Source organism: Myotis yumanensis, unplaced genomic scaffold, assembly GCF_028538775.1.
Source record: "Myotis yumanensis isolate MYYU_CA2020_CCGP unplaced genomic scaffold, mMyoYum1.0.hap1 SCAF_10, whole genome shotgun sequence".
Lineage (NCBI taxonomy): Eukaryota > Metazoa > Chordata > Mammalia > Chiroptera > Vespertilionidae > Myotis > Myotis yumanensis.
Genome location: NW_027223761.1, coordinates 2,869,469 through 2,894,703, shown reverse-complemented (window position 1 = coordinate 2,894,703; position 25,235 = coordinate 2,869,469). Strand labels below are relative to the sequence as shown.

The 25,235-nt window shown below is 63.5% G+C and overlaps 2 protein-coding genes across 2 annotated transcripts; one reads left to right on the top strand and one right to left on the bottom strand.

Moving 5' to 3' along the window:
- Positions 1-587: 587 nt before the first annotated feature.
- On the top strand, positions 588-13,150 carry TMEM132A (transmembrane protein 132A). Its single transcript, XM_070427252.1, is given in 17 exon segments — positions 588-784; positions 3,444-3,658; positions 3,873-4,091; positions 4,772-4,960; positions 4,962-5,098; positions 6,370-6,519; positions 7,900-8,095; positions 8,179-8,322; positions 9,731-9,933; positions 10,613-10,844; positions 10,846-10,890; positions 11,288-11,479; positions 11,876-12,034; positions 12,037-12,108; positions 12,110-12,229; positions 12,231-12,779; positions 12,782-13,150. Coding segments are annotated over 17 exon segments (3,054 nt in total). The 5' UTR covers positions 588-696; the 3' UTR covers positions 12,926-13,150.
- SLC15A3 (solute carrier family 15 member 3) lies at positions 13,089-25,046 on the bottom strand. The gene is made up of 8 exons (XM_070427253.1): positions 24,482-25,046; positions 20,539-20,828; positions 19,150-19,297; positions 17,678-17,788; positions 16,859-17,027; positions 15,303-15,461; positions 13,863-14,018; positions 13,089-13,372 (listed from the first exon to the last, which is right to left on the bottom strand). Exons 1-8 carry the CDS (start codon positions 25,031-25,033, stop codon positions 13,218-13,220), a joined length of 1,740 nt encoding a protein of 579 aa, XP_070283354.1. The 5' UTR covers positions 25,034-25,046; the 3' UTR covers positions 13,089-13,217.
- Between the last annotated feature and the right edge of the window lie 189 nt (positions 25,047-25,235).

Sequence of the window (25,235 nt, the reverse complement as noted above, 5' to 3'; positions counted from 1 at the left end):
CTGGCCCGGAGGCTGCCGGGACCTGGGAGCCTGAGACCTGGGAGGCCGGGACCTGGGAGGCAGGCCTTCTCTGGGAGCAGAGGCAAGGCCCCGCACTTCCTGCGCCCACAGGCCTGTCCCTGGGATGGGGCTGGGCATGACACTCTAGCCGCCTGCACCTGGAGTCCTCCCTCCCCGGTCAGGGCAGGCCACATGGCTGTCACCCGGCCCCATTGGCCCCTTTCACCCGATGCCCCGAGGTCCCCCTTGTCCTTGATTCAGGTTCCGATTCGGGGTCGGCCGCCTTTACAGGTGAGCTGCGTGGGGAGGGGGGAGGCAGAGGGGTGGCCGCCGCCTCGGTCCGGAGCTTCTGAGACCGAGCGCACGGACGCGTCCTGTCCCTCTTGGCAACGGCGGGCGGGCCCTACGGGGCAGTGTCCAGGGAAGCGGCCTTCGCCCCCCTTGGCGCTGGGGGGCGCCCGGGGGTGGGAGCGCGGGGCACTAGGACCCGGCGGGGCGGAGGGCCAGCCCGGGCCGCGTGCGCCGCTCCCGCCCACATCCCCGCCGCTCCTCCGCGCCCGCGCCCGCGCCCGCTCCATTGTCTCGGAACCGCCGCCGCGGGATCGGGCCGGCGCCGGGCGGGCGCGGAGATGCCGGGCGGCCCGCGACCTCGTCCGCCCGCCTAGCCCCCGCCTTCCGTGGGGAGGACGCGCCCGGATGGAGGGGCGCGCGGCCGCGGCCCCCCGGGGACCCTGCGCCCCCGGGCCCTGCCTCCTGCTGGCCCTCGCCCTGCACGTCGTGAGAGGTCAGCGGAAGGGGTGCGGGGCCGGGGGCGGGGGGCGGCGGGGCCGGCCGAGCCCGAGCTCCAGGGATGCCCGAGAGCGGGAGTCTGCGGTGCTCGGACGGAGCCCACGTGCCCGGAGGGCTGGGGAGACCTCACCCGGGAGGGTCCCGCCCCCGGCTGCCTCCACCCGTCCCCGGCTGCCTCCACCCGCCCCGCCCCGCACCCCTTCCCCACCCGGGACAGCGGCCAGGGCCCGCACCTTCCACGGCCTCCCCTGCAGCCAGGGCACCCACCCCGCTGCCCCCGGGCGCACCAGCTCCCTCCTCTGCCCTCCCAGAGCTGCACCCCGCTGGCTGCTAGCCCCGTCCCCCACCACCCCACCCGGGAGCGGAAGCTGCCCCTTTGCAGGGACCTGGGAGAAGATACGCGGCCGCTCTCCCTGCCCCAGGGAGTTCCGTGACCCTGGAGTCCCAGGAGATCGCCCCATCCGTGCCTTCCTGGCGCTTAGGGGATCCCCATCCCTGGAGAGGGGCCGCGGCGCCCCTTGGCATGGGCCGCGGCTGTAGGTGGATGATGCCACAGAAGAGGGGGGCATAGTGAGGCCTTCTCCCACCCCCCTCCCCGCCCCAGAGCTGGGATCTGGATGCGGGAAATCCGTGGGAGTCAGGCCTCCAGCATCTTGTAATTATCCCGGCGATGGAGTAGGAGGAGGGAGGGAGGGAGGCCTGTGGCTGCCCCTGGAGCCAGTCACTCACCTGTTACACTGGGGGTGGGGAGGGGGGGGCGGGGGTGGTAAGTGTCTCAGACACAGGCTCATTGATGGGGAGGGTCGTGAGGGAGGTTGAAACCATCAAAGCCCAGCCCAGCAGCGGGGCTGAGCGGCTCTGGGGCTGCTTTCAGCCACCTGCCCCCCTCCCCGGGGACCGCAGGAGCCCATGACCCTCTCACAGGGAGGAGAGCCCGTCACATCCATTAGCTGCAGCAGCAGCCCCTGCTCCACACGCCACAGTTTACAAAGCCCTCCCGGCTCCAAGAGTTAAAGGACTGGCCCAACCTCCCCCGAGGCCGAGTTAGGGCGCAAATGCACGGCTCCAGGTTCCCAGGACATCTGCTCCGGGGAGAGCTGCCCAGGATCCAGCGTGGGATCCAGGATCAGCCAGGCCCCGGGTGATAAACGGGAAGATAACTAATTCAGAGAAGGCAACCAGAGCCGCAAATAGCGGAGGGGATGGGTGAGAGTGCAAGCAATCAAGGAGGGCTTCCTTAAGGAAGCGGCATTCTCTGTTGGCCCTGAAGGGGAAGGGAGACCCACAGTCTAGACCAGTGATGGCGAACCTTTTGAGCTAGGTGTGTCAGCATTTTGAAAAACCCTAACTTAACTCTGGTGCCGTGTCACCTATAGAAATTTTTTGATATTTGCAAAAGACTTATATTTTTGATATTTATTTTATATATTTAAATGCCATTTAACAAAGAAAAATCAGCCAAAAAAATGAGTTCGCGTGTCACCTCTGACACGCGTGTCATAGGTTCGCCATCACTGGTCTAGGGAGTGAACAGCATAGGGTGGAGAGAGAGGTAGAGTGGAAGCAGGGTGGTCTAGTGGTTGGTGCCTGGGCTCTGACTCCCAGCTCCGCCATGCACCAACTGTGGGACCCCAGCAAGTACCTTAACCTCTCAGCCTCATTGTCTCCATCCATACCATGGGATTAGCCCGGCCGGTGTGGCTCAGTGGTTGAGCGTCGACCTATGAACCAGGAGGTCACAGTTCATTCCCGGTCAGGGCTCATGCCCGGGTTGTGGGCTCGATCCCCAGTGGGGGCGTGCAGGAGGCAGCCGATCAATGATTCTCTCTCATCCATCATTGGTGCTTCTATCTCTCTCTCTCCCTCTCCCTTCCTCTCTGAAATCAACAAAAGTAATTTAAAAAATAAACAAACATAAAATGAGATTAACAGTCATAGAACCTTCTCAGTTGTTACAAAAACTGAAAGTTAATACACGTATGTAACATGTTTTAAATGGTGGCCTGCACATAGCTGGTGTTCTAAAGTGTTAATTATTATTGTTAGGCCTGACTGGTATTGGGGTACACACCGAGTATGGTCTTGGTGGTCCCTTGTCCTGGTTATTAGTACCAGATTCTCTTCCAGCGCCTGTCCCCACCCACACCCCTCCCCCTCTCGCACTCAGTACCGGTTGGGATCAGGATAGAAGGGAGCGCGTTTGGGAAACTGGTGCAGAGTTGCCATGGTGATGATGGAGAGACGGGTGGACATCTGGCCAGGGCCTAGGGGCAGAGAAAGGGTCTCTACTTCTGCAAGACTCGCCTGTTACCTGCAGGGTCCTGCCTAGCGAGAGCTGCCCCCACAGATGCCTTGGTGTCAGGGGCAGTTACATAAGGGGTAGGACGGGGGCGGCGGAGGAGGAGGTGCTGCTGGAGGGAGAGAGGCAGGAAAAGGAATGGCCGGGGGCCGGCATCCGGTCCTGGGCTCGGATTCACATCCCGGCCTGCCATCTGCTACCTGTGTGATCCTCAGTTTCCTCCTCTGTGCAGTGGAGACCCTCCACACCCCAGGCTGGGCGTGTATCACCCTTCCTCCGCTGCCCGCGGAGCTGTGCCCCCCCCCCCCCCCAGCTCTGCAGCTCTCGCCATCTCTCTGTCCCTCTCGCTCCTCAGTGGGCTGTGACCAGGGCCCCCTGGACCCCGTGTACCTGCCGGCAGCCCTGGAGCTCCTGGACGCCCCCGAGCACTTCCGCGTGCAGCAGGTGGGCCGCTACCCGCCCGCCAACTCCTCCCTGAGCTCCCGGTCCGAGACCTTCCTGCTCCTGCAGCCCTGGCCCAGGGCCCAGCCACTCCTCCGGGCCTCCTACCCGCCCTTTGCCACTCAGCAGGTAAGGAGGGGCACCGGGGGCTCCCAGGGGAACAGGACTCTGCCACGGTCTGCTGTGTGCGGCTCGGGCCTGCCCCGCCCAGTTTCCAGAGGGGGAAACTGAGGCCCATACAGGCTCTCTCCGGCCAGGCTGGAACTGGAAGCCTGGCATCCCATCTTCCCACAGCTTACTCCCCCCTCCCCTGCTGTGTTGAGCACCCCCCTTCTCCCTGCAGGTCGTCCCTCCTCGGGTCGCCGAGCCCCACCACAGGCCAGTCCCGTGGGACGTGCGGGCCGTGTTGGTGGAAGCGGCGGTGACGCCAGCAGAGCCCCACGCCCGAGTGCTCTTCCACCTCAAAGGGCAGGACTGGCCGCCAGGGCCTGGCAGCCTGCCCTGTGCCCGGCTCCACGCCACGCACCCGGCAGGCACAGCTCACCGCGCCTGCCGCTTCCAGGTGAGCGGGCGGCCCCGCCCAGGCCGCCCCACTGCTGGGCCTGCCGGAGGGGGTCCTGGAGGAGAAGACAGAGGGCTCGCCACTCCCGGGAAGTGCGGGGTCACGGACCAGCTGGCTCCAATCTTCTCTGCTGGCTTTCCCGGGACCCTGCGCAGGGTACTTAGGGTCCCTCATGGAGTTCAGTGTAGATGGTTTTGGGCAAGTAAGTTAATCTCGGGGACTCGGTTTTCTCATCTGTAAAATGGGGCAGCAATAACCCCCAGCTCAGAGGGAGGCGGGATAGGGAACGAGTGGGGTGAGTGCCAGGCCTGGCGCAGAGCCGCCCGCCCTCCAGCAAGGGTTTGCATTCTCGTCAGTGTGGGGTTTGTCACTGCGGTCCACTGCTTTGGGGTCTAGCGCAGGAATCTGCGGGAGAGGCGCGTTGTGGACTTTGGGGTTCTGAGAACCCTGAGCTGTGGTCAGGGTGGTCGGGGGCCTGGGTGGGGGAGGCATTCGGGGTCGGCTCCCTTTGGAATGAGACTGTTCCCAAGGGCAGAGTGGCCCGTGGACGCCTTCCGAGACCTCGCCCCGCCCTGTCCCTGGTTGGCCGTGCCACCTGGGAGTCGTCTCTGGCCCATGCTGGCCCTGCTTGTCAGCTCCGGGTCCCTGACACGCCAACCATGGCCGCCGTGTCTTTGCAGCCATCCCTGGGCGCCTGCGTGGTGGAGCTGGCGTTCCCCTCCCACTGGTTCTCCCTGGGCTCCTCGCGGGCCGAGCTGGCCTACATGCTGGAGCCCGCCGCCGAGGGCCCCGGGGGCTGCGGCCCTGGCGGGGAGGACCCTGGGGAGCAGGCCCTGCCAGTGGGCAGTGTGGAGCTGCGCCCAGCGGACCCCCCCCCAGTACCAGGAGGTGCCCTTGGATGAGGCAGTGACTCTGCGGGTGCCCGACGTGCCCGTGCGGCCTGGCCAGCTCTTCAGTGCCACCCTCCTGCTTCGCCACAACTTCACGGCCAGTGTCCTGACCCTGCGGTGAGTGCCGGCTCCCAGGGTGTGGCCGGAGGCGGGAACCTCTGCAGGAAGCCTGGGCAGGTGCCCCTCCTTGGGGTCCTCACTGGGATCTTTAACTGTAAAGCATGAGTCCACCCACCCCTCCAGGCCGAGCACCGTGATTGCCCGGCACCAGGCAGACCCAGCCGTGGGCACAGCCCTGAGTTGAAGTCCGAAGTAGGACCTTCTCCTCTCCTGGGTCCTGGGTCTAGTGGGCTGACTCACGGGGCCGCTGTGAGGCTCCAGGGAGGGGAAACGGGAAAGGGCTTGGAAACTGGCAGGTGCAGTGCCTGGGGGTAGCGAATGCTCTGACGCCTCAGGAGGGGTATTTGCCCCTACCTCACTTACTGGCACGGTCTCCCGCTTGCTGCCCTCACCACGGGTCCCTCCCCTTTGCACTGAGCCCACGAGCCTCCACAGAAAGGACCTCCTCTCTGCTCCTTCCCTCAGGAAGTTCCCTAAAGCACCCCCACCCCAGCCCACGACAAGGCTTTGCAGAGCATCGAGGGCCTCTCCCATCTGGGACTTGTGTGTGCCCCTCCCCCGTGTCTCTCAGTGCCTGTCCCAGCCCCGTCTCCCGTCCTGTGCTCATCAGATCTTCCCTGGACTTTAAACTACTCCCAGCCCCGTCTCTCCACTCTGGAGAGGGGAGCCAGCCCAGGGCCCTGCTGGCACCAGGGGTCCCCAGCGCTAGGGAAGGGGGCAGGATGGGCATGAGCTGGAGCGCATGCTCTGCTGAAGGGGCACAGTGCGGGGGGGCAGGGGCGGGGAGTGAGGATGGGACCTTCATCCTGCCGGGCAGAGCTTCCTAAAGGACTGGCATCTGAGTTGCTGGAGGCTGGGAGAACCAGCAGAGGCAGAAAGGAAGGGCAGGCGGGCGGGAGGCCCGGCCTGAGCCAGGCGGAGAGGCACGGCTGGCGTTGCGCATGTGGGCAGGAACTCTGGGTGCAGCGAAAGCAGAGTGATGGAGAGAGGTCACAGCTGGAGATAAAACTGGACCAGACTCTGGGAGGCCTTGAATGCCAGGCTTGGACGTGACCTGTGGCCACTGGGGGGTCATAAGTGGCCCTGGGGTGGGGAGAGCGACATGGCCTGACCTGCACTGAGGCCGCGTCCTTCTGGCTTGGAGACGGCGAGGAGGGTAGTCAGACCTGAACTCGGGGACGTCTTCAGCCCCGTGTCTTCCCGCCGGATCCCGTCCACAGCTTAGCACCCACCCGGTCTAACTGCGCCTGTGTCCCCCCCCCCCGCAGCATCAAGGTGAAGAAGGGGCTGCATGTGACGGCCGCCCGCCCAGCCCAGCCCACCCTCTGGACTTCCAAGCTGGACCGCTTCAAGGGCTCTAAGCACCACACCACCCTCATCACCTGCCACCGCGCTGGGCCCACAGGACCGGACGCCAGGTGGGTAGTTGGCTCCCGCGGTGCGGGCAGAGGAGGGGGGACTGCGGGCTGATGACGGGCTCCAGGACAGAGGCTGCGCTCTGCATTGTCTCCCCATGTGAGCAGGCGAAGGAACAGACTCCTTGAAGGAAGCAGTGTACGCAGATAGAGCATCCATTTATTCATCCATTCATTCACTCACTCATTCATTCATTCATTCATTCATCCATCCATCCATCCATCATCCATCCACTCATTCATTCATCCATCCATCCATCCATCCATCCACCCATTCAGCTACTATTTATCCATCCCCAGCCACATGCCCGGTACAGTGAGTGTCCCTGAGTCTTATTCCAGGTGATGCCCAGCCCCCCGTCACAGCCCTCACAGCCACCACCCCACCTCTCCTCAGCACCAGATGGGTCCCTTTTGGGGGTTGTTACTATTCCAAAGCCCAGCCGCACTTCTTTTTTTTAAAAAAATATATTTTATTGATTTTTTACAGAGAGGAAGGGAGAGGGATAGAGAGTTAGAAACATCGATGAGAGAGAAACATCGATCAGCTGCCTCCTGCACACTCCCTACTGGGGATGTGCCTGCAACCAAGGTACATGCCCTTGACCGGAGTCGAACCTGGGACCCTTCAGTCCCCAGGCCAACGCTCTATCCACTGAGCCAAACCGGTCAGGGCCCAGCTGCAGCTCTTACCATTTACACTCTTCTTCATGCCCCGAGCCTGGGTCAAGGCCACGGGCTTTGAAGCTCCTGTTTGAATCCTGGTTTTGACATTTACTTGGGCAAACCAGTTCATCTCCCTGCCACTCCACTCCCCCTTTCCCCCTCCCCACCCCAACACCAGAGCCTCAGTTTCCCCACTTGTAAAATGGGGATATACTGCATCCCTGAGGCTTTGTGAAATGAAATAAGATACTGTGTAGCCAACATCCGGGCTAGTTCCTGGCACCAGCAGGCACTTGGTCCAAGGACGCTGTGAGGCCGGGGGTCGTGTGCCAGTTGTGGGGCTTGGAAGTGAATCTTCCCTCTCGGTAGAAATTGAGCCAGGTGCCTTCTGCCGCCCTGATGGCTGTGGAAGGCGGAGGGTAGAGCGGAGGAGGCCAAGGAAGGCAGGAGAGGGAGCGAGCCTGGGGGTGGGGGAGGGTGAGGGAGCCTCATGGATCCTGCAGGGGCAAGACTGGAGGAGAGCTTGGGCGCTGGGGCCAGGAAGCTTGGGCTTAAAGCCAGCCCTGCCGCTTTCCCCGTGTGACCTTGGGCGAGTTATGTGACCTCTGAACCTCGGTTTCCTCATCTGTAAAATGGGGCTGAGCATAGACCCTCCCTCAGGAACGCAGAGCGCCTGGCTGCCGGCAAGCTCTCAGTCTCTCTCTCCTCTGCCAGCAGCCCCCGCGAGCTGTCCGAGTTCCTGTGGGTGGACTTTCTGGTGGACAATGGCACTAGCGGGGGCCTGGCAGTCACTCGCCCTGTCACATGGCAGCTGGAGTACCCAGGCCAGGCTCCTGAAGCAGAGAAGGACAAAATGGTGTGGGAGATCCTGGTATCGGAGCGGGACATACGAGCCCTCGTCCCACTGGCCAAGGTAAGGGGGGCCCCCTCTGCCCTGCCAGGTGGGGGGCCGCGTGAGGGGAAGAGCTTGGGGCTGAGCTCCTCCTGCGCCCCCAGGCCGAGGAGCTGGTGAACACAGCACCGCTGACCGGAGTGCTGCGGCGGGTCCCCGTGCGCCTGGTCACTGTGGACAGCGGGGGGGCTCTGGTGGAGGTGACAGAGCACATTGGCTGTGAGTCGGCCAATGCCCAGGTCCTGCAGGTGAGTGGCACGTGCCAGTCCGGCGTGAGCACACAGTTGTGTGCAGTGAGGCACACACCGCTTTCCTCCCTCCCCATTCAGGTCCCCACGAGGCAGCTCCGTGGCCCCAGGGTCACCTTCCCTTGTTCCCACCACCTCTCCCCCGAGTCCAGTGGGAGCTGAGTGCCCCCCGCCCCCAGCTCAGGCCCTGTCACGGTCATCGCTGCGTTGGCGAGTGAGCTGCCGTGGGAGAGAGAACAGCATGTACTTGGGGACCAGAAGGTTTCTGTTTGAAACCCTTGGTGATCAGCTAGCTGTGTGGTTGTGGGCAAATCTCTTAACCTCTCTGAGCCTCAGTTTCCCAAGCTTTGAAATGGGAATGCACTTTAGAGATGTTGCAAGAATTAAAAGCAGCCCAATTCACGCCGTAACCGGTTTGGCTCAGTGGATAGAGCGTCGGCCTGTGGGCTGAAAGGTCCCAGGTTTGATTCCGGTCAAGGGCATGTACCTGGGTTGCGGGCACATCCCCAGTAGGGGGTGTGCAGGAGGCAGCTGATCGATGTTTCTCTCTCATTGATGTTTCTAACTATCTCTCTCCCTTCCTCTCTGTAAAATCAATAAAAAAATATATTAAAAAATAAAATAAAAGCCCAATTCAATACGCAGCAGAACGCAGGGGCACAACCAGCAGGTGCTGTTGCTATAACAGTGACATGATAAAAATAGTGCTGATTCTCGTCATGTCCCATAAGATAAAAACGGGGGCCGGGCAACGCCGCCCACCTTGACATTCTAAGAGCCTGCGTTTCCTAAATCCTGGCCCCTGAGGGGAGAAAGGTGCCTTCGGCCACTGTTGGTGACACTTGGTCCATGTGTGGGTGGCTCCTACCTCCCTGGAGCAGGGTGCCAGGTAGCTCCGGCATCAAAGTCAGAGGCCAGCACTCAGGAGGCAAATTTTGGGGTTCAAATCCCCCCCTGTCAGGAGAAAGGTTCTGTTGTCGGCAAATAGCCAGTTCCCCCAGCTGAGCCCCTCGTGCGCTTGGAGTGGTGGTCCCTCCAGGGAGGCCGACCTGCCTGCCTGGTGAAGTTTTTTTTTTCCTCCCAATATATTTTATTGATTTTTTTACAGAGAGGAAGGAAGAGGGATAGAGTGTTAGAAACATCAATGAGAGAGAGACATCGATCAGCTGCCTCCTGCACACCCCCTACTGGGCATGTGCCCGCAACCAAGGTACATGCCCTTGACCGATATCAAACCTGGGACCCTTGAGTCCGCAGGCCGACACTCTATCCACTGAGCCAAACCGGCTACGGCAACTGCCTGGTGAAGTCCTGCTCTCAGGACAGGCATTCCCTGGGCGGGGTCAGGGTGCGCCCTCTGACTCACACAGGTCCTCCCGGGCGTGGCCCACGCCCTGCCCTCCCACAGGTATCCGAGGCCTGTGACGCCGTGTTCGTGACGGGCAAGGAGAGCCGGGGCGCTCGAGGGGTGCGGGTGGACTTCTGGTGGCGCCGGCTGCGGGCCTCGCTGCGGCTGACCGTCTGGGCCCCGCTGCTGCCCCTGCGCATCCAGCTGACGGACACCACCCTGGAGCAGGTCCGAGGCTGGAGGGTGCCCAGCCCGGCGGAGGGGTGAGTGGAGGCCTGGAGACGCTGGCCAACCTGGGCGAAGGTGCTCGGGGACAGACGCAGGGCTCCAGCTGGGGTCTGGAAAACTGCCCGGCTGCTTGTGGTTCCTGCCACCATCCGGGCCCTTCATTGCCCAGCCTCTGCCCATCGTGCCGACCTCCACACTCTCCCCATTCCCCACCGTCCCGCACTTGGATGGTACAGACCCCTTCTCGTATGTCCTCTGACTCGTCCTGTTTGTGCACGGTCTGCCCCTGCACACCCCTCCCCTAGAATGCAAACCCTTGAGGCAGCTCTCTGCTGTGTCCTCAAAGGCTACCATGGCGTCTAGATCAGTAAAGATTGGGGCTCACTCACCAGAGCCCAAGGGTGCGAGGCCTCAGGAACCTGAGCTCGGGGCCCTGCAAACCGTAACCCTGGTAACCCTGTCTCCCCACGGGAGGGGCTCTCCTGCAGCCACCACCAGGTTCCAATTAGGAGCAGGAGGGAGGGGGCGGGGAGAGCAGCTTGATGGATAGGTACAGGCACCAATCAGGAATGGGGCCGGCACTCGGCGCCCGCAGGTGGAGCGCCTGCCCCAACAGGTGCGCCTGTGGGCGGAGTCTAGGGAACGGGGCGGGCCCTCGCGGCGGGAGGCGGGGCCTGCGCTGACGCCCCTCCCCCGGGCCGCCCCTCCCTGCAGGGCGCCCGAGGCCGAGGCCGCGGCCGGGGAGGAGGCGGAGCGGCGGGCCCGGGGCTGCCGCCTGCAGTACCAGCGCGCGGGCGTGCGCTTCCTCGTCCCGTTTGCGGCCCACCCGCTGGACGGCGGCCGCGGCCTCACCCACCTGCTCGGCCCCGACTGGCTGCTGGACGTGTCCCACCTCGTGGCGCCGCACGCCCGCGTGCAGGACCCGCGCGTGGCGTCGCTGGAGGGCGGGCCGGGTGCTGGTGGGCCTGGAGCCCGGGGTCACCTCCATCGAGGTGAGCAGCTCCTCGGAGAAGGGTGCAGGCGTCCCCCAGAATGTGCAGGGGCGGGCGTGAAGGGTGTCGGAGCGGCTGGGCGGGGGGGGCGTGTACCCATTGAGGCCTGAGCCCAGCGGGATGGAGACTGGGTGGGAATGGATGGCGGTGGAATGGGGGGCAGAGGCTGGGTTGGGTGTGGGGGGACCAGGTCTGGAGGGAGGAGGGAACTGTACCCCACGTGTAGGATTGGGGTGCAGGAATGTATAGGGTCTGGTGTTGGAGCAGGGAGGGTGGGGGGGGCAGCCTGTGCGGGTTCTGGGAGCAGACACCTGACCCCTTTGTGGGCTGCCGGGGTCGCAGAGGGCAAAGGCTGCCTGTGTATGCGGACCCCACCGCCGGCCCTTGTCACCCTCAGGTGCGGTCCCCCCTGTCTGACTCCATCCTGGGGGAGCAGGCGCTGGCCGTGACAGACGACAAGGTCTCGGTGCTGGAGCTGCGGGTGCAGCCGGTCATGGGCCTATCACTGGCCCTGAGCCGGGGCGCCGCCCACCCCGGGGAGGTCACAGCCACGTGCTGGGCGCAGTCAGCCCTTCCCGCCCCAAAGCAGGTGACAGCTGGGGGTCAGGGGGCTACGGTCAGTATCCCCAGGTGGGGGTTGGTGACGGGAGTGGGAGGGACCGCGACCCCTCACCTCAGGGTTTCAGAATAAGGACGGACCGCCCTGGAAGGTAGCGAGCTCTCCGTGGCTAGAGGTGGCCAAGCCGCGGCTGGAGTGTGTCAGTGGGAGGTTGATTATGGCTCTAAACTGAGGACCCTCCCGATGGCTCGGACCCTGGGGCCGAGTGGCCGACAGGCGATTGACGCCCGTCCCCTCTCTCCCTGTGTTTGTCCATCTGCCTGTCTGTTTCCTCTCTGGTCCCTCCCCTCCGTGTGGCCTGTCTCTGTGGGAGTGCCGTGTGCATGCGTGCCTGCCCTCGCGTGTCTGCCTGTCTGTGCCCCGCAGGAGGTGGCCCTGTCCCTGTGGCTGTCCTTCTCCGACCACACCCTGGCCCCCGCCGAGCTCTACCCCCACCAGGACCTGGGACTCTCCGTCTCGGCCGAGGAGCCCAGCGCCGTCCTGCCAGCCGAGGGGCGGGGTGCCCGGCTCGGGGGTGGTGGTGAGTGGGGGCGGGCACCGAGGCGCTGCCGCTGCACGTGTCTCTGCACCCGCCGGAGCCCTGCCGCCGCGGCCGCCACCCGCGTGCCCCTGGCCTCGGGCACCACCTGGCTCGGGCGGCCTCCGGCTCCCACCCCGGCCCCGGCCCTGCCGTCTGGTCCTGCCGGGAACGCACCAGCCACGGAGGCCAGTGTGGGTGGTGAAGGGCGGGGCGGCGGGCAGTGTGGGGGGCGGCGGGCGTGTGAGGGGCAAGTTTGAGCGGACAGAAGAGGCCAGGCAGGAGGAGGAGGAGGAGGCAGAGGCGAGGGAGGAGGAGGGGGAAGAGGAGGAGATGGTCCCCGCCCCTCGGAGGGTCTCCAACCTGGAGCTGGGCATGTACGCCCTGCTGGGCATCTTCTGCCTGGCCATCCTCATCTTCCTGGTCAACGGGGTGGTGTTTGTGCTGCGCTACCAGCGCAAGGAGCCCCCCGACAGCGCCCCGGACCCCGCCTCCCCGCAGCCCCACAACTGGGTGTGGCTGGGCACCGACCAGGAGGACCTGGGCCGCCAGCTAGATGGGCAGCCCCCTGGCCCCGTCAAGGGGGAGCGGGGCTGCCCCTGCGAGAGCGGGGGCGGGGAGACCCTCACCCTGGTCCCCGCACCGACCGCGGGCACCCCCGGCACCCCCAGCACCCTGGCCCGGAAAGAAGCTGGGGGGCGCCGGAAGCGTGTCGAGTTCGTGACGTTCGCGCCGGCGCCCCCCAGCCCAGCTGCCCGAGGAGCCCGTGGCGGCCCCCCGCCGTACATTCCATCCTGGTGGCGGGCGAGGAGGACATCCGCTGGGTGTGTGAGGACATGGGGCTGAGGGACCCCGAGGAGCTCCGCAGCTACATGGAGCGGATCCGGGGCAGCTCCTGACCCCTGCCCCGGCCTCCTGGCCCAGCCCGCCCGCGGGCGGCCTCCTGCTTCTCCTCCCGGGCTCGCTGGCCCGATCCCGCCTGCCCGGCCCCTCACCAGCCCCCGCCCAGGCCCCTGCTCTGCTCCTGGCCATGGACCGCCGTCCCGAGGAGGGGCTCACCCCTTATTTATGGGAATTGTTTCATCTGATGTTGGTACAGAATAAATGGAGGAGGGAGCCCAGCAGGCCTGCTGCTGTCTGTCCGGGGGGGACGGGGGACAGGGGACGGGGGTGGGGGGGGGTGGCGGCGTGTCAGCCCCTGTCCCTGCTGGAGTAGCTCTGGGAGGCGGGGCCCTGTGCTGCCCTCTCATAGCGACCGGCGATCCACGCGAACAGCAGGGCCGCGGCGACCTGGATGCTGGCCAGCAGGAAGAAGTACAGGTCCATCCGGCAGTTGTTGATGTTCCCTGGGGGGGGGGGGGGGGGGGGGAGGAGAGGCTGGCATCGGGGCAGGCAGGGCCCCCCTGAGCTGGCAGCGTGGCCCGGAGGCGGATGGGAAGGCCCAGGGCGGGGGGCCCTCTAGCATCTGGCCGCCCGGGTCTCTGCGCCCTGTGAGCAGGTGTTTTTTCTGGGGCTGAGAACACAGCACAGGGCCAGCGGCCCCTCCCCCGGAACGGCCGGCTTCCAGCAGCAGGAAGCACCGCGAGGCCCACCGAGTTCCCTGCTTCCCTCTGACAGGTGGGGAAACTGAGGCCCAAGGAGGGCAGCCGTGCTGGGGCGATTGGCCAACTTCAGCGCGAGCCCGTCCTCTAAGCCCAGCCTGCTGCTCCGTTCGGCCGCGGGTCAGGGCACTTCGCCAGGGCCGCCTCCTTCCCATGCCTCACCCCCCGCGCCCCCCCCCCCCCCCCCCCCCCCCCCCCCCCCCCCCCCCCCCGCTCCCAGGGCGGCCCCGCTCACCATGGTCCTCGGGGCAGTGTAGCCAGCCCCTGGGCAGGGACAGCAGAGCCACCAGGCTGGAGCCCAACAGCGAGCCCACCCCCGACAGGGAGAAGAAGATGCCCATGATGGCGCCCTGCATGGAACGCGGGGCCTCCGAGTACGCGAACTCCAGGCCTGCAGAGGAGGGAGGAGGGAGGAGGGGGGGGATGAGCCAGGTGGCCAGGCCCCTGCCCACTGGGCCACCCCTCCCCCGGCCAGCCACACCCTGGCTTTCCCTCGATGCCTGACTGCTCCGTGGCCATGACAACGCCCGGGCCTATCCCCTCTGCCCTGTCATCCACCCCGTGACCTCCCCGTGGACACCCCCACACGGTCCCAGGATTCTGGGTCCCCCTCCCCCCATCTCTGCCGTCTTCAGCCCCTCTGTCCCCTGTCCTCTGCTCACCTTCAGTGTCATCAGCAAGTCACCGGATTGAGCCTCAGGATCCTCTCCTCAGTGTCTGCCCCCCTCTGGGTCCCCTCTGCCCTGGGCCAAACCCCAGTGCTCACTTCCGGCCCAGCCTCTGCAAATGCCTCCGTCCTCCCCACAGCCAGATGCCGGGGACCTCTCTATGGGGTCCTCCCTGCCCAGGTCCCTCGGGTGGGGTTGTCGTCCTGGGGGCGGGACCTCAACATCCAGGCTCCACCCACATGGACCTGCACCTGCAGCCCCCCCCCCCCCCGCCCCCCGCTCCCTGCAAGACTCAGCTCCCCGCTGTGCTGCTCCCAGCCTGTGAGGTCCCTGCTGCCACCCGCTGAGTTCCGTCCTCTCCCCCGCTGGCCCCAGGCTCCCCAACACCCCAGTCACTTCCACAGCACTCCCCGGGCTTGCTGTTCAGGAGACTGACCCCCCAACCCTCATCCCACAGGGAGTCCCGCCCGCCTCCTGCTGCGCCTGCAGCTGAGTAGGCCCTGTTCCTGGGCTCCTTGGAGAGCCTGGCCCAGCCCTGAGCTCTCTCACTCACAGCCCAGCCCAGGATGCAGACACACAATTGCATTATTACAGCAGCTCGACCTGTGCGCAGGGACAGGTGATGAGGGGAGGACCCTGTGCCTCGGACGGGGCATTGGGGGGGGACCTCGTGAGGGAGATGGCACTGAGGCCCGGAATTGAAGGGGAAACAGGAGTTCACTTTCAATCTGAGGGAACAGCTGCTGGGGACGTGGCAGCCGGGAGACGTGTGGAAAGTCCGAACGGGAAGTGTCTTAGTCACCCCCCAAATCCCCGTGCCCCTTGTAGTGCCCGGCATGGCCAGGTGCCGATGAACCCCCACTGGGTGCACGCAGCCCCACAACTGGTCCCGCCTCCTCCACGCAGATGGGCTCTAGAGGCTGTGCCGTGAGACCTCTGACCGGGAGGCACCACCAGGCCGAGCCCATTACCGGCGCGAGCGAGCGCGGGGGAGGGGCGTGGGGTACCTGGGATGCTGGCAAACATCTCACTGATGCCGATGAGCAGGTACTGAGGGGTCTGCCACCAGATGGACAGGGGTGCTGCATAGTACACGCTGTCCCCGATCTGCTGGGGCACCGTCTGGTTGTGATGGATGTATTCTAGACGCTTCATCTCCAGCAATCCTGCGTGGGAGAGAAGGACTGCAGCCAGGCCCACCCCAGGCAGCTTAGCCCCTGGCAGAGCGTGGCACACCGTGGGCCTTCACTAAGCAGCCAGTGACTGGGCAGCAGGCAAGGAACGCAACACCGGGCTAGGGTGTGTGTGTCAAGGTTTGGGTTCCAACTCTTCCCTTTTTTGCCTTGGCCGCTAGGAAGCTCAGAGCTAGGTTTGGCGCTCAGTAAGAGGAACAGCTCTTGCTAATTGAGAGCCTGTTGTGTGTGAGGCATTTAATGTACATCCTAGCAGATGAAGAAAGAGAGATTTGGGTTAAGCAACCAGCCCAGAGTCACACAGCTGATTAGAAATCGGGGCTGGATCTGAGCCTCGGTGTGTGGTTTCGAAGCTGGCCCACTGTCCGTGGTATCGCGTGACTCCTCTACGGCAGCATCACCGTAGGGTTTCTAGCCTGGCTTTCAGGTGTCCCTCCTTCCCCTTCACGGCTTAGGAGGCAGCATGTGGAGTTGGGGTCCAGTCCTGGCCCCACCACCGACTGGCTGTGTGACTTGGGCCAATCACTTAACCTGGCTGAGACCCGGTTCCCCGGCAGGGAGCAGGGCAGGAAGTGCCCGCATTAATGCGAGGACGGAACAGGACGAAGTGCACTCAAGCACATCGCCCGCGATGAACCTAGTTTGGTTCCATCCTTGCAACACAAGTCTGTTCATTCATCGCTCTGGCTCCTACGTGTGCCGCAGGCAGAGTGCTGGGCGCTCTGCGGACTTCATCCCCTTTAACCTGCACAGCACTCCTGCGGGCTGCATCCCGTGGGCGGAGCCTGGCCCCGCCGGCTCGGGATGGATGACTCTCTCTCTGTTTTAAAGACGAGGCTCAGAGGCTCCGAGAAACTTGGGGATCGTTAGGTGACCAGTTGCAAACGGCGGAGGTCTGTGCGCCAGCAGGGAAGGCTGCCTCACCTGAGCGCCTTTTTGATAAGTGGCTTCCAATTCTTTTGAAAGGGAAGAAGGAAGAGAATAAATAAATATTTGAAAAAAGATGTCCCTGGTGCTCCTAAGAGGCTGCATGTCTTTGGAAAACCTGACCTGTGTTCAGCGCCCTGTGCAGTGTGCACAGCTGTGAGTGAGAAAGGAAAGGATCCGGGCCTCGGCGAGCAGGCGTCCCCCTGGGAACACCTGCTTCCTCTCTCGTCGCTTCCTCAGGTGTCGAACGAGGGGGTGCTGGCTCCCAGGGAAGCCTCCCTCCGAGCCCACCCTCTGGGAGGCCGAAATGGCGCCGCGGTGGGGGGACACTTGGCCCAGGCCTGGCTTCGGCATCAGCCACAGTGAGCTGGCCGCGTCCCGCCCCAGCCCAGGCCAGTGCCCTCGCCCTCGCCCTCGCCCTCGCCCGCACGTGGCCCACACACCTGCCACGACGACGGAGGCAAAACCGAAGAGCATGCCCAGCGCCATCTTCTGCAGAGCCGAGGGGAGCAGCTGGCACCGCAGAAGGCAGGGGTCCAGCAGGCGGTCCTTCACGGGCACCAGGATCAGCAGCACCACCACGTTGGCCAGGAGGAGCCAGGCCTCCGGGATCTGGGCACGAGGGACCCAAGAGAGGCAGCTGGCAGGCCGAAGGAGCTCGGGCCTGGCGCCCGAGACCGGGACCCCAGACTGTCCCTGGGTGACCCAGAGCCAGCCCCTCCACCCCTTGCTCCAGGAGGCACACTCCTCAGCTGTGTAACTAGGGGTGGGCAAATGGGTTCCTCTAACTTCTCCCCATTGGTAGTGGCTGCCTGCACATCCACCAGCTCAGCATAGACTAGAGAATGTCAGGATTGATTTGTGATGTCTGCCACTGGCAGCAAAGGGGGTAGGTGGCCTATATGCCATTCTCCTGCCAGCTCTGAGATGCCAAGGTGCTGGTTTGGAAAGTCCTGGTGAAAGGCAGGGTTCTGAGAGGGAGAGGCGGAGCGGAGGGGGGACAAACCGGGCAGCGAGCCCACTCAGAGCAGCGGGGGGCGGGAGGGGGGGGGGCGGTAGTGCACTGGCCTGAACTCTCTGGAGCAGTTGGGCATCCCGGCAGGGTGGCCAGGCGGTGGCACAATCCGCCCACCCTCCAGGTGCGTTTCCCGTGCCCCGAGGACACCCTGCCGGGGCGAGGGGAGCTCAGAGGCCGCTTCATCCCCTCCTCTTCTAGGGGGAAGCCCGCCTGGCCTGACCCGGCTGCACACACCGCGCCTCACCTTGTAGCCGCCGGCCTGGGCTCCCAGCGCCCCCGAGCTGTTGCTGGGGTAGTTTGGGAAAATGTTCGGGATGTGGAGGTGAAGGCCTTGGAGGACATACGTGGACTGCATCTGCAAGAGAGGAGAGGGAGCGGGCAGAGCTGGCCGCCTCACGCCAGCCGGACGCTCGGGCTCCCAGCTCCTGTCTCCCGGGCAGGCATCGCGCGTACAGCACAGGGCGCCGGGCAGGGTCCCGGCCCCGCCTCGGGGGGCATGACCTCCCACCCCCCTTGTTCCCCAGAAGCAGGCCTGGCTGTGCGCTGCGTGGCGGCTCTCTTCCAGAGCCGGTGCAGCTGGTGGGACCTGCTGTCTCAAGGGAGGCCCGGAGCAGGCGTGGCCGAGGGCTCCCACATGGGGAAGTAATGACACGCTGTCCCCTGGGCGGGCTCATGACAGAGGCCAAGCAAGTCCCAGGCTGACCCCCTGGAGTGGCTCTGCACCTGGTGACGGCGCAGGCTCTGCGCCTTTAGATGCTATAAAATGGAGGGGTCCTGGTGCGCCCACAGGAGGGCCTGGGCCGGGGCAGGCGCTGGTTGCGGGCAGCCGCTGTTTATCAACCAGTGTGGAAGGACGTCAATATCCTGACCAGCGGTATGACTGAGAATCAGCCATGGACACACACGCACACGTGCACACTCACACGCACACACATGCACACATGTGCACACGTGTGCACACACATGCACACACACTTGCTCATCTTCGCCGCGGGGCGGTGCGAGAGGCAGAGGGCAGTGTCTCTGAGCAGCTGATTCCGCGAGGCACTCCCCCCGCAGTTCCCTCTCGGTGGTCTGGGGCGGGACTTTATTTTATTTATTTTTATTTTTTAAAAATATTCTTATTGATTTCAGAGAGGAAGAGAGGGATAGAGAGATAGAAACATCAATGATGAGAGAGAATCACTGATCGGCTGCCTCCTGCATGCCCCCTACTGGGGATCAAGCCCGCAACCCAGGCATGTGCCCTTGGCCAGAATTGAACCCGGGACCCTTCAGTCCGCAGGCCGATGCTCTACCCACTGAGCCAAACCAGCTAGGGCGGGACTTTATTTTTTAAAAGCTCTGCAGGGGACACTGAGGCACAGCCAGGAGGGAGCCACTGCTACAAAGCACTCAGTGCCCTGAGCTTGCCCCTTGCTCGCTGTGGGGTCTGGGGAGAGCTGACGGAGCAGGGCCCCTAGCCTCTGTCCACACTCTCATTCGCACAAGGCGCCGAGGCCCAGAGAGAAGGGCGCAAGGCCTGGCCCCGGAGCGCCTCCCGCCTTGTGTTCCACCCCCCCCTTCCCGGGGGAGGGGGGCTGACTAAGGACCTAAGCCAGCTGCTCACTTTGCAAACCCTCCCCCTTTCCGCTGCCCTGCTTCTCTGGTGAGAGAGGAAACCAGTGAGGGGCCTGGGGAGCCTGTCCCCCCAGAGCGAGGGGCAGGGGTGCTCACCTGGAAGTACACCATCCAGTAGGGCACCAGGGTCACCATGATGGGCAGGAGCCTCACCAGCCCCCGGAAGTTGTCGATGTCCTGCTGGGGGGAAGCGCCAGGCTGGGGCGGCCTCTGGTCAGGCAGCAGCTGGGCCCCTTCAGGGTCTCTGTGGGCAGCGGATAAAGTGGGGGTGTCATCCCTGCACATGGCCAAGGCTTCACCTCCTAATTTAGCCTGCTCCCCGGGCCTCGGTAACCACAGCCCCCCTCCGACGCCACCCCCGTCTCCACTCCACCGTTAGCGCCATCACCAGCGCCCGCGTCCTCACGGCCACTGCCCTTGGGAAGGTGACCAGTCACCAACGCCGGCCCCTTGAGTGTGGCTCTTCCTAAGCCTTAGGAGCACCCTAATTAAGTTAATAACAATGTACCTACCTATATAGTTTAAGTTTAAAAAATTGGGCTCTCAAAAGAAATTTCAATCATCGTACTGTTGATATTTGGCTCTGTTGACTAATGAGTTTGCCGACCACTGCTAGACCAGTGGTTCTCAACCTTGGCTGCACATTAGAATCACCTGGGAATCTTTTTAAAATCCTGATTTCTGGGCCTCATCCTCCGGGAATTCTGTTTCTTTGTTATGGGGTGGAGCCACAACATGAATAACAAAGAAACAGAATTTTCAGAGGATGAGGCCCAGAAATCAGGATTTTAAAAAGATTCCCAGGTGATTCTAATGTGCAGCCAAGGTTGAGAACCACTGCTCTAGATCTACTGACAGGAGCTGTAGCCCCAAGGCCTGGGGCAGCTTTGCTCGTACAAGTAGCCGGCTAACGGCTAGTGGCTAGCAGCTAACATAGGGAGGAGAGAGGCAGGAGGGAGCCGAAAGGCAAGTGCAAGGGCCAGGCCTGGGAGGAGTCCATGTGGCTGAGTTCTTAGACTTCACAGCAGGGATGTGTAGAATTACGTGCATCATACCCAGCAGCCTTCCCGGGACACCATCCCGCCACCATCACCACCTCTCCTGCCATTGTCATCACCATGACAGGGCTTCTCTTCACCGTGGCCACTAACACCATCACCCCGGCTTTATCCCCACCATCACTGTCAAGACCATTAACGCCCTCGTAGTTAGCCCATCGCCCATCCCACCACCACCACTGCCGCCTTGACCTCCATCGCCGCCCTCAGTCCCAGAGGCAGCCCTGGCCCCCTGGAGATCAGTCACCCTAAAGGGCTGCCACAACGTGTTGCAACTGGGTCATGACGTCGCCCTCACCCAGGGCCCCCCTCACCCAGGGCCCCCCTCACCCAGAGCCCCCCTCACCCAGGGCCCCCCTCACCCAGGGCCCCCCTCACCCAGGGCCCCCCCTCACCCAGAGCCCCCCTCACCCAGGGCCCCCCTCACCTGGCAGCGTGGGGGCACCACAGCCGGGGACAGCAGTTCTGGAGAGCCAGTCTGAGCATGGAAGACACTTGGCTGCCCTCGGGGGGCTTGGTGATGAAGATGGGGGTGGCGAAGAGGAAGACGAAGAAGGCCAGGCCCACGCAGCCCACGGGGAGGCTGTAGCCCACCAGGAAGTTGATGTTCTGCTGGACAAAGGCCACCACCAGCAGCGACAGCACCGCACCTGCGTTGATGCTCCAGTAAAACCAGTTGAAGAAGCGGCGGTTGGCATGGCGGCCAAGACCCATCACCTGCCAGGCAAGGGTGGGAGAGTGAGGGCCCGCGAGGGCCAGGGGCGCCCTGCCATGGCGCGCTCTCTGGACCCGCACCCCCTCTCCCTCAGAGGCACGTCCCCGAGTCTGTGGGTGGGCATCCCGGCACTTCCCTCACCCCCGCGCAGTAAGCAGATGCTCAATAAACATCTGGTGACTGCGTGAATTAACCCTTTTGTTGGGAGTCACCGGTTAGCGATCACTTGGGCACGGCTGCTTCTTCATGCCCATGACGCACGTCGCTTTTTTACTGTCGCCGAGCAGTGCACAGAGCAGATGTCTGAGGCCACCAGTTCCTGTCTGGGTGACGTATCGCTTTGTCTCTGACTGCGCGCCCTACACTACGCACCAACTTCATAATCAGAAAAAAAGCCCATGGCCAAAGCCGGTTTGGCTCAGTGGATGGAGCGTCGGTCTGCGGACTGAGGGGTCCCAGGTTCGATTCCGGTCAAGGGCATGTACCTGGGTTGCGGGCACATCCCCAGTGGGAGATGTGCAGGAGGCAGCTGATCGATGTTTCTCTCTCATCGATGTTTCTGGCTCTCTATCTCTCTCCCTTCCTCTCTGTAAAAAATCAATAAAATATTTTTAAAAAAAAGAAAAAAAAAGAAAAAAAGCCCATGATTGTAATCATGTCCCACGTGATTCGACGTGTTGCATGCGTGTTACTGCGGGAGCAGGGAGGGGTCTCACGGAGAGTCCCCCACCCCTGGGAGTTGCAGACTTTTCCACGGTGGCCCAACCCTCCATCCGGCCTCGCCTCCCGCTGACCTGTGCCTCAGGGAGAGCAGACACAGCCCCCGGGTGGGAGGGGAATGGAGTGCAGGCCCCAGCCAGGGCAGAGGCTGCAAATCTTCACCCAGGATTCGAGTCCATTGCAACAGCCAGGCCCCAGGCCCCTTCCGGTCTGCGGGCCTGGGGCAGCCACACTGGCACCCCAGCCTGCCCAGACCCTGGTCCCAGAGGCCCGCTCAGCAGGTCTGGGCACGGCCTGGGCACCTGCATTTCTAAAAAGCAGTGAGGACTGGAGGTCACCCCTCTTGATAAACGGTTCTGTGCGCTGTCAGCCCCTCACCTGCTCAGGGACCCCGCACCTCCAACACCATCGCTCTCCTTCTATCCGGAGAGAGACTTCCAGAGTGAAGGTTTTGTCAAGCTTTGCTTTTGCAGTTGCATTGGGGGAAAGGTACGCATTTTATTCCTTTTCCAAATGTGAACCGATAGTCCACAGAGGGGCCTTTAAAGCTCTACTCCCGCCCGAGCTGGGCTGGCTCAGTGGAGCGAGCGTCGGCCTGCGGACTGAAGGGTCCTGGGTTTGCTTCCGGTCAAGGGCACATGCCCGGGTTGCAGGCTCGATCTCCGGGGGTGCCAGAGGCAGCCTGTCGAAGATTCTCTCTCATCATTGATGTTTCTTATTCTTTTTTAAAAATATATTTTATTGACTTTTTACAGAGAGGAAGGGAGAGGGATAGAGTTAGAAACATTGATGAGAGAGACAAACATCGACCAGCTGCCTCCTGCACGCCCCCTACTGGGGATGTGCCCACACTCAAGGTACATGACCTTGACCGGAATCGAACCTGGGACCCTTCAGTCTGCAGGCCGATGCTCTATCCACTGAGCCAAACCAGTTAGGGCTCATCGTTGATGTTTCTATTTCTCTCTCCTTCTCCCTTCCTCTCTGAAATCAATAAAAATATATTTAAAAAAAATAAAATGAAACTACTCCCTTGGAGATTCCGAGCGATGGAGGGGGACGGGCATGCCCCCTCCTGGGGAATCGGGCTGAGGACTTTCAAGCAGAAAATCGAGTAAGTCCCATTATGAGCAACCATTTCCATGGCTGAATGGGATGTAAATGAATCTGACAATTGCAGCTCTAAGGGGAAGAGCAGGCAGCCCATTCGGCAATCAGACGAACACTTGTCGGGAATGATGGATGGCCCCTTCGGAGACCGGCAGTGTGTGAACACGTGGGTCCCCGGCAGAGCTGTCTGCCTGATGGTGCCAAGCCCTCCCACCCGCACGCCCCGTCTGACTGCCCCCCTGGATTTGCAACAGCCTTCACTGCTCTGCTGTGCCCACTCCAGTCCCTCCCAGCCACGGAACCAGGGCCACTTTAAAGAACGCACATGCAAGCTGTCCATCCGCCTCAAGTCACGTCAGTCTTCCGGAACTGTCCCGGGGGTCAGGCCCAGACCCCTCAAGCAGCCTCCAGCGTGGCCTGGTGCCCCCAAGTCCATGCCCAGAGCATGGGAGAAGGCATAGGAGCTGCTGTCCCTCCTGATGCCACTGAAGGCTCTGCCCAGTAGCCTGGCCTCCAGGGACAGTTCCCCACCCAGCAGGGGGGAGGGGGAGGGGGAGGGGGAAGGGAGGAGGGGGTAGCGGGGAGGAAGGATGGAGCGGGGAGGGAGGCAGGATGGCTGAGGCCCTCTGGAGGCTGATGAGGGCAAGAGCACAGGTTAGCCACACCTGGGGGTGTCCTGGAAGCCAATGAGGGAGAATTAAGGGAAGATGAGTTCCTCTCGCAGATAGTGGGGTCTCCTGGTCGGAAGGAAGGTCAACGGCGGCTCAGAAATGGTCAGGGCTGCTCTGGGGGCCCTGAGTCCCCATCATCAGAGGAACCCGACAGGCTGATGAGCAAGCCCTTGGCAAGGACCCTGGGAACTGCTGGGTGCCGGCTGGTGGGTGCCAGCTGGGTGCTATGATCCCTTTAAAAAAAGGCCCCTTTTATGGCTGTAGACACGCAGCTGAAGACGCTGAAGAGCAGGGACAATTGGGAAAAGCGCAGTCAGCGCAGTGAGTGACGGGATTACCCACTGGTAGCGATTTGGCCGGTTGTCCCCTCGGTTGGCGCTGAGACTTTCGGCCCGGCGGTGGTCACATTCTGCATGCGCCCTGCGTCTGCTTTTGCCCATGAACGCCGCCCGTGGCTCTCAATCATATTCCATGTTATTTAAAATTATCGCCTAATATCCCACTGAGCGGAGCGATTGAAATATAGTCACGTGGTAAGGCCCTTTCTCCTCCATCCAGCAGATATCTATTGGATGCCTCCCGTGTGCCCTGCTCTGCCCAGAGGGTCCGGAGAAGGCTCAGAGGTGAAGGCACTGCTCGAGGGCCCTGGCTAGTGAGTGGCAGAGCTGGGCTCGACAAGCCGGCCTGACCCCACCTCGGGCATAGCTGGCAGGAAGGCCCGGACCCCCAGGCCCTGTGACACGTAAAGGTGGGGCTCACCGTGAGGCCTGGAGTCCACCACCCTGCCCCCCTCGGCCTGCTCTCTGCGTGACCTTGTTCAGGGCGATTAACGTCCTGAAACCTTACTGTCCTCATCTGTAAAATGGGCACAACAATACCACCCGCCTCCTGGCTGGTCAAGAGGATGAGATGAGTTGAAACACTGAGAGTGGCACCGAGAGAAAGACGGACACTTCGGCTTAGTGACTATGGTCGCGGTGCCCCCCCCCCCGCAGTTCTTTCAAACAAGGAAACTGGGCCCAGACTGGGGAAGTGGTTTGTTTGCTCGAGGTCACCCTGGGAGCCAGGCCTCCCGACCCCGGGTCTCTGCCCAGGTCCCTGGCTTCCCCTCCCACCGCCCCGGCCTCCCGAGGGGGCGCCCTCCGGCCACTCACCTGGTCGGCCCCGAAGGAGGTGAGGTTGCTCCTGACGGAGCTGGCGGCCAGGGCGAGCAGCAGCAGCCCCACGTAGAGGGTGGGCGCGCAGTACGGGGCGGGCGCGGGGCGCGGGCAGCCGGGCGCGGGGCAGGCGGGCGTGATGGGCGCCTGGGGCACCTCCCCGCAGAAGGAGCGGCGGCCGTCGGGGAAGGCGGTGGCGGGCAGCAGGCCGCAGGCCACCAGGTAGAGCAGCAGGCTGAGCGCGATGGCGCGGAAGCGGCCCAGGTACACGTCGGCCAGCCAGCCGCCCACGGGCGCCAGCAGGTAGGACGCGCCCAGGAAGACCAGCGCCGCGCGCGACGCCTGCTCGCCCGCCCAGTGGAAGCTGGCGTTCAGGTAGAGCACGAGGTTGCCCGCGACGCCGAAGAAGGCCGCCCGCTCCAGCGCCTGCACCAGCAGCACCGCGCCCGCCGCCGCCCGCCGCCGCCCGGGGCCCCGCGGCCCGCGCCCCAGCAGCGCCTGGCGCTCCCCGCGCCCGCGAGGCTCCCCCGGGGCGCGCGGTCCGGGCATCCCGCTGCCCCGCCCCGCCCCGCCCCGCCCCCGGTCCTCTCCTTCCCCCCACTGGCCCCCTCCGTCCTCACCCCTTACCGCTCTCTCCCCCGATCTCTACCCCCTCCGCTCCCTGTCCTCTCTCCCCCCACCTCTACCCCTTCCGCTCCCTGTCCTCTACCCCCTCCGCTCCGGCCTGCTCCCTGTCCTCTCTGCCCGCCTC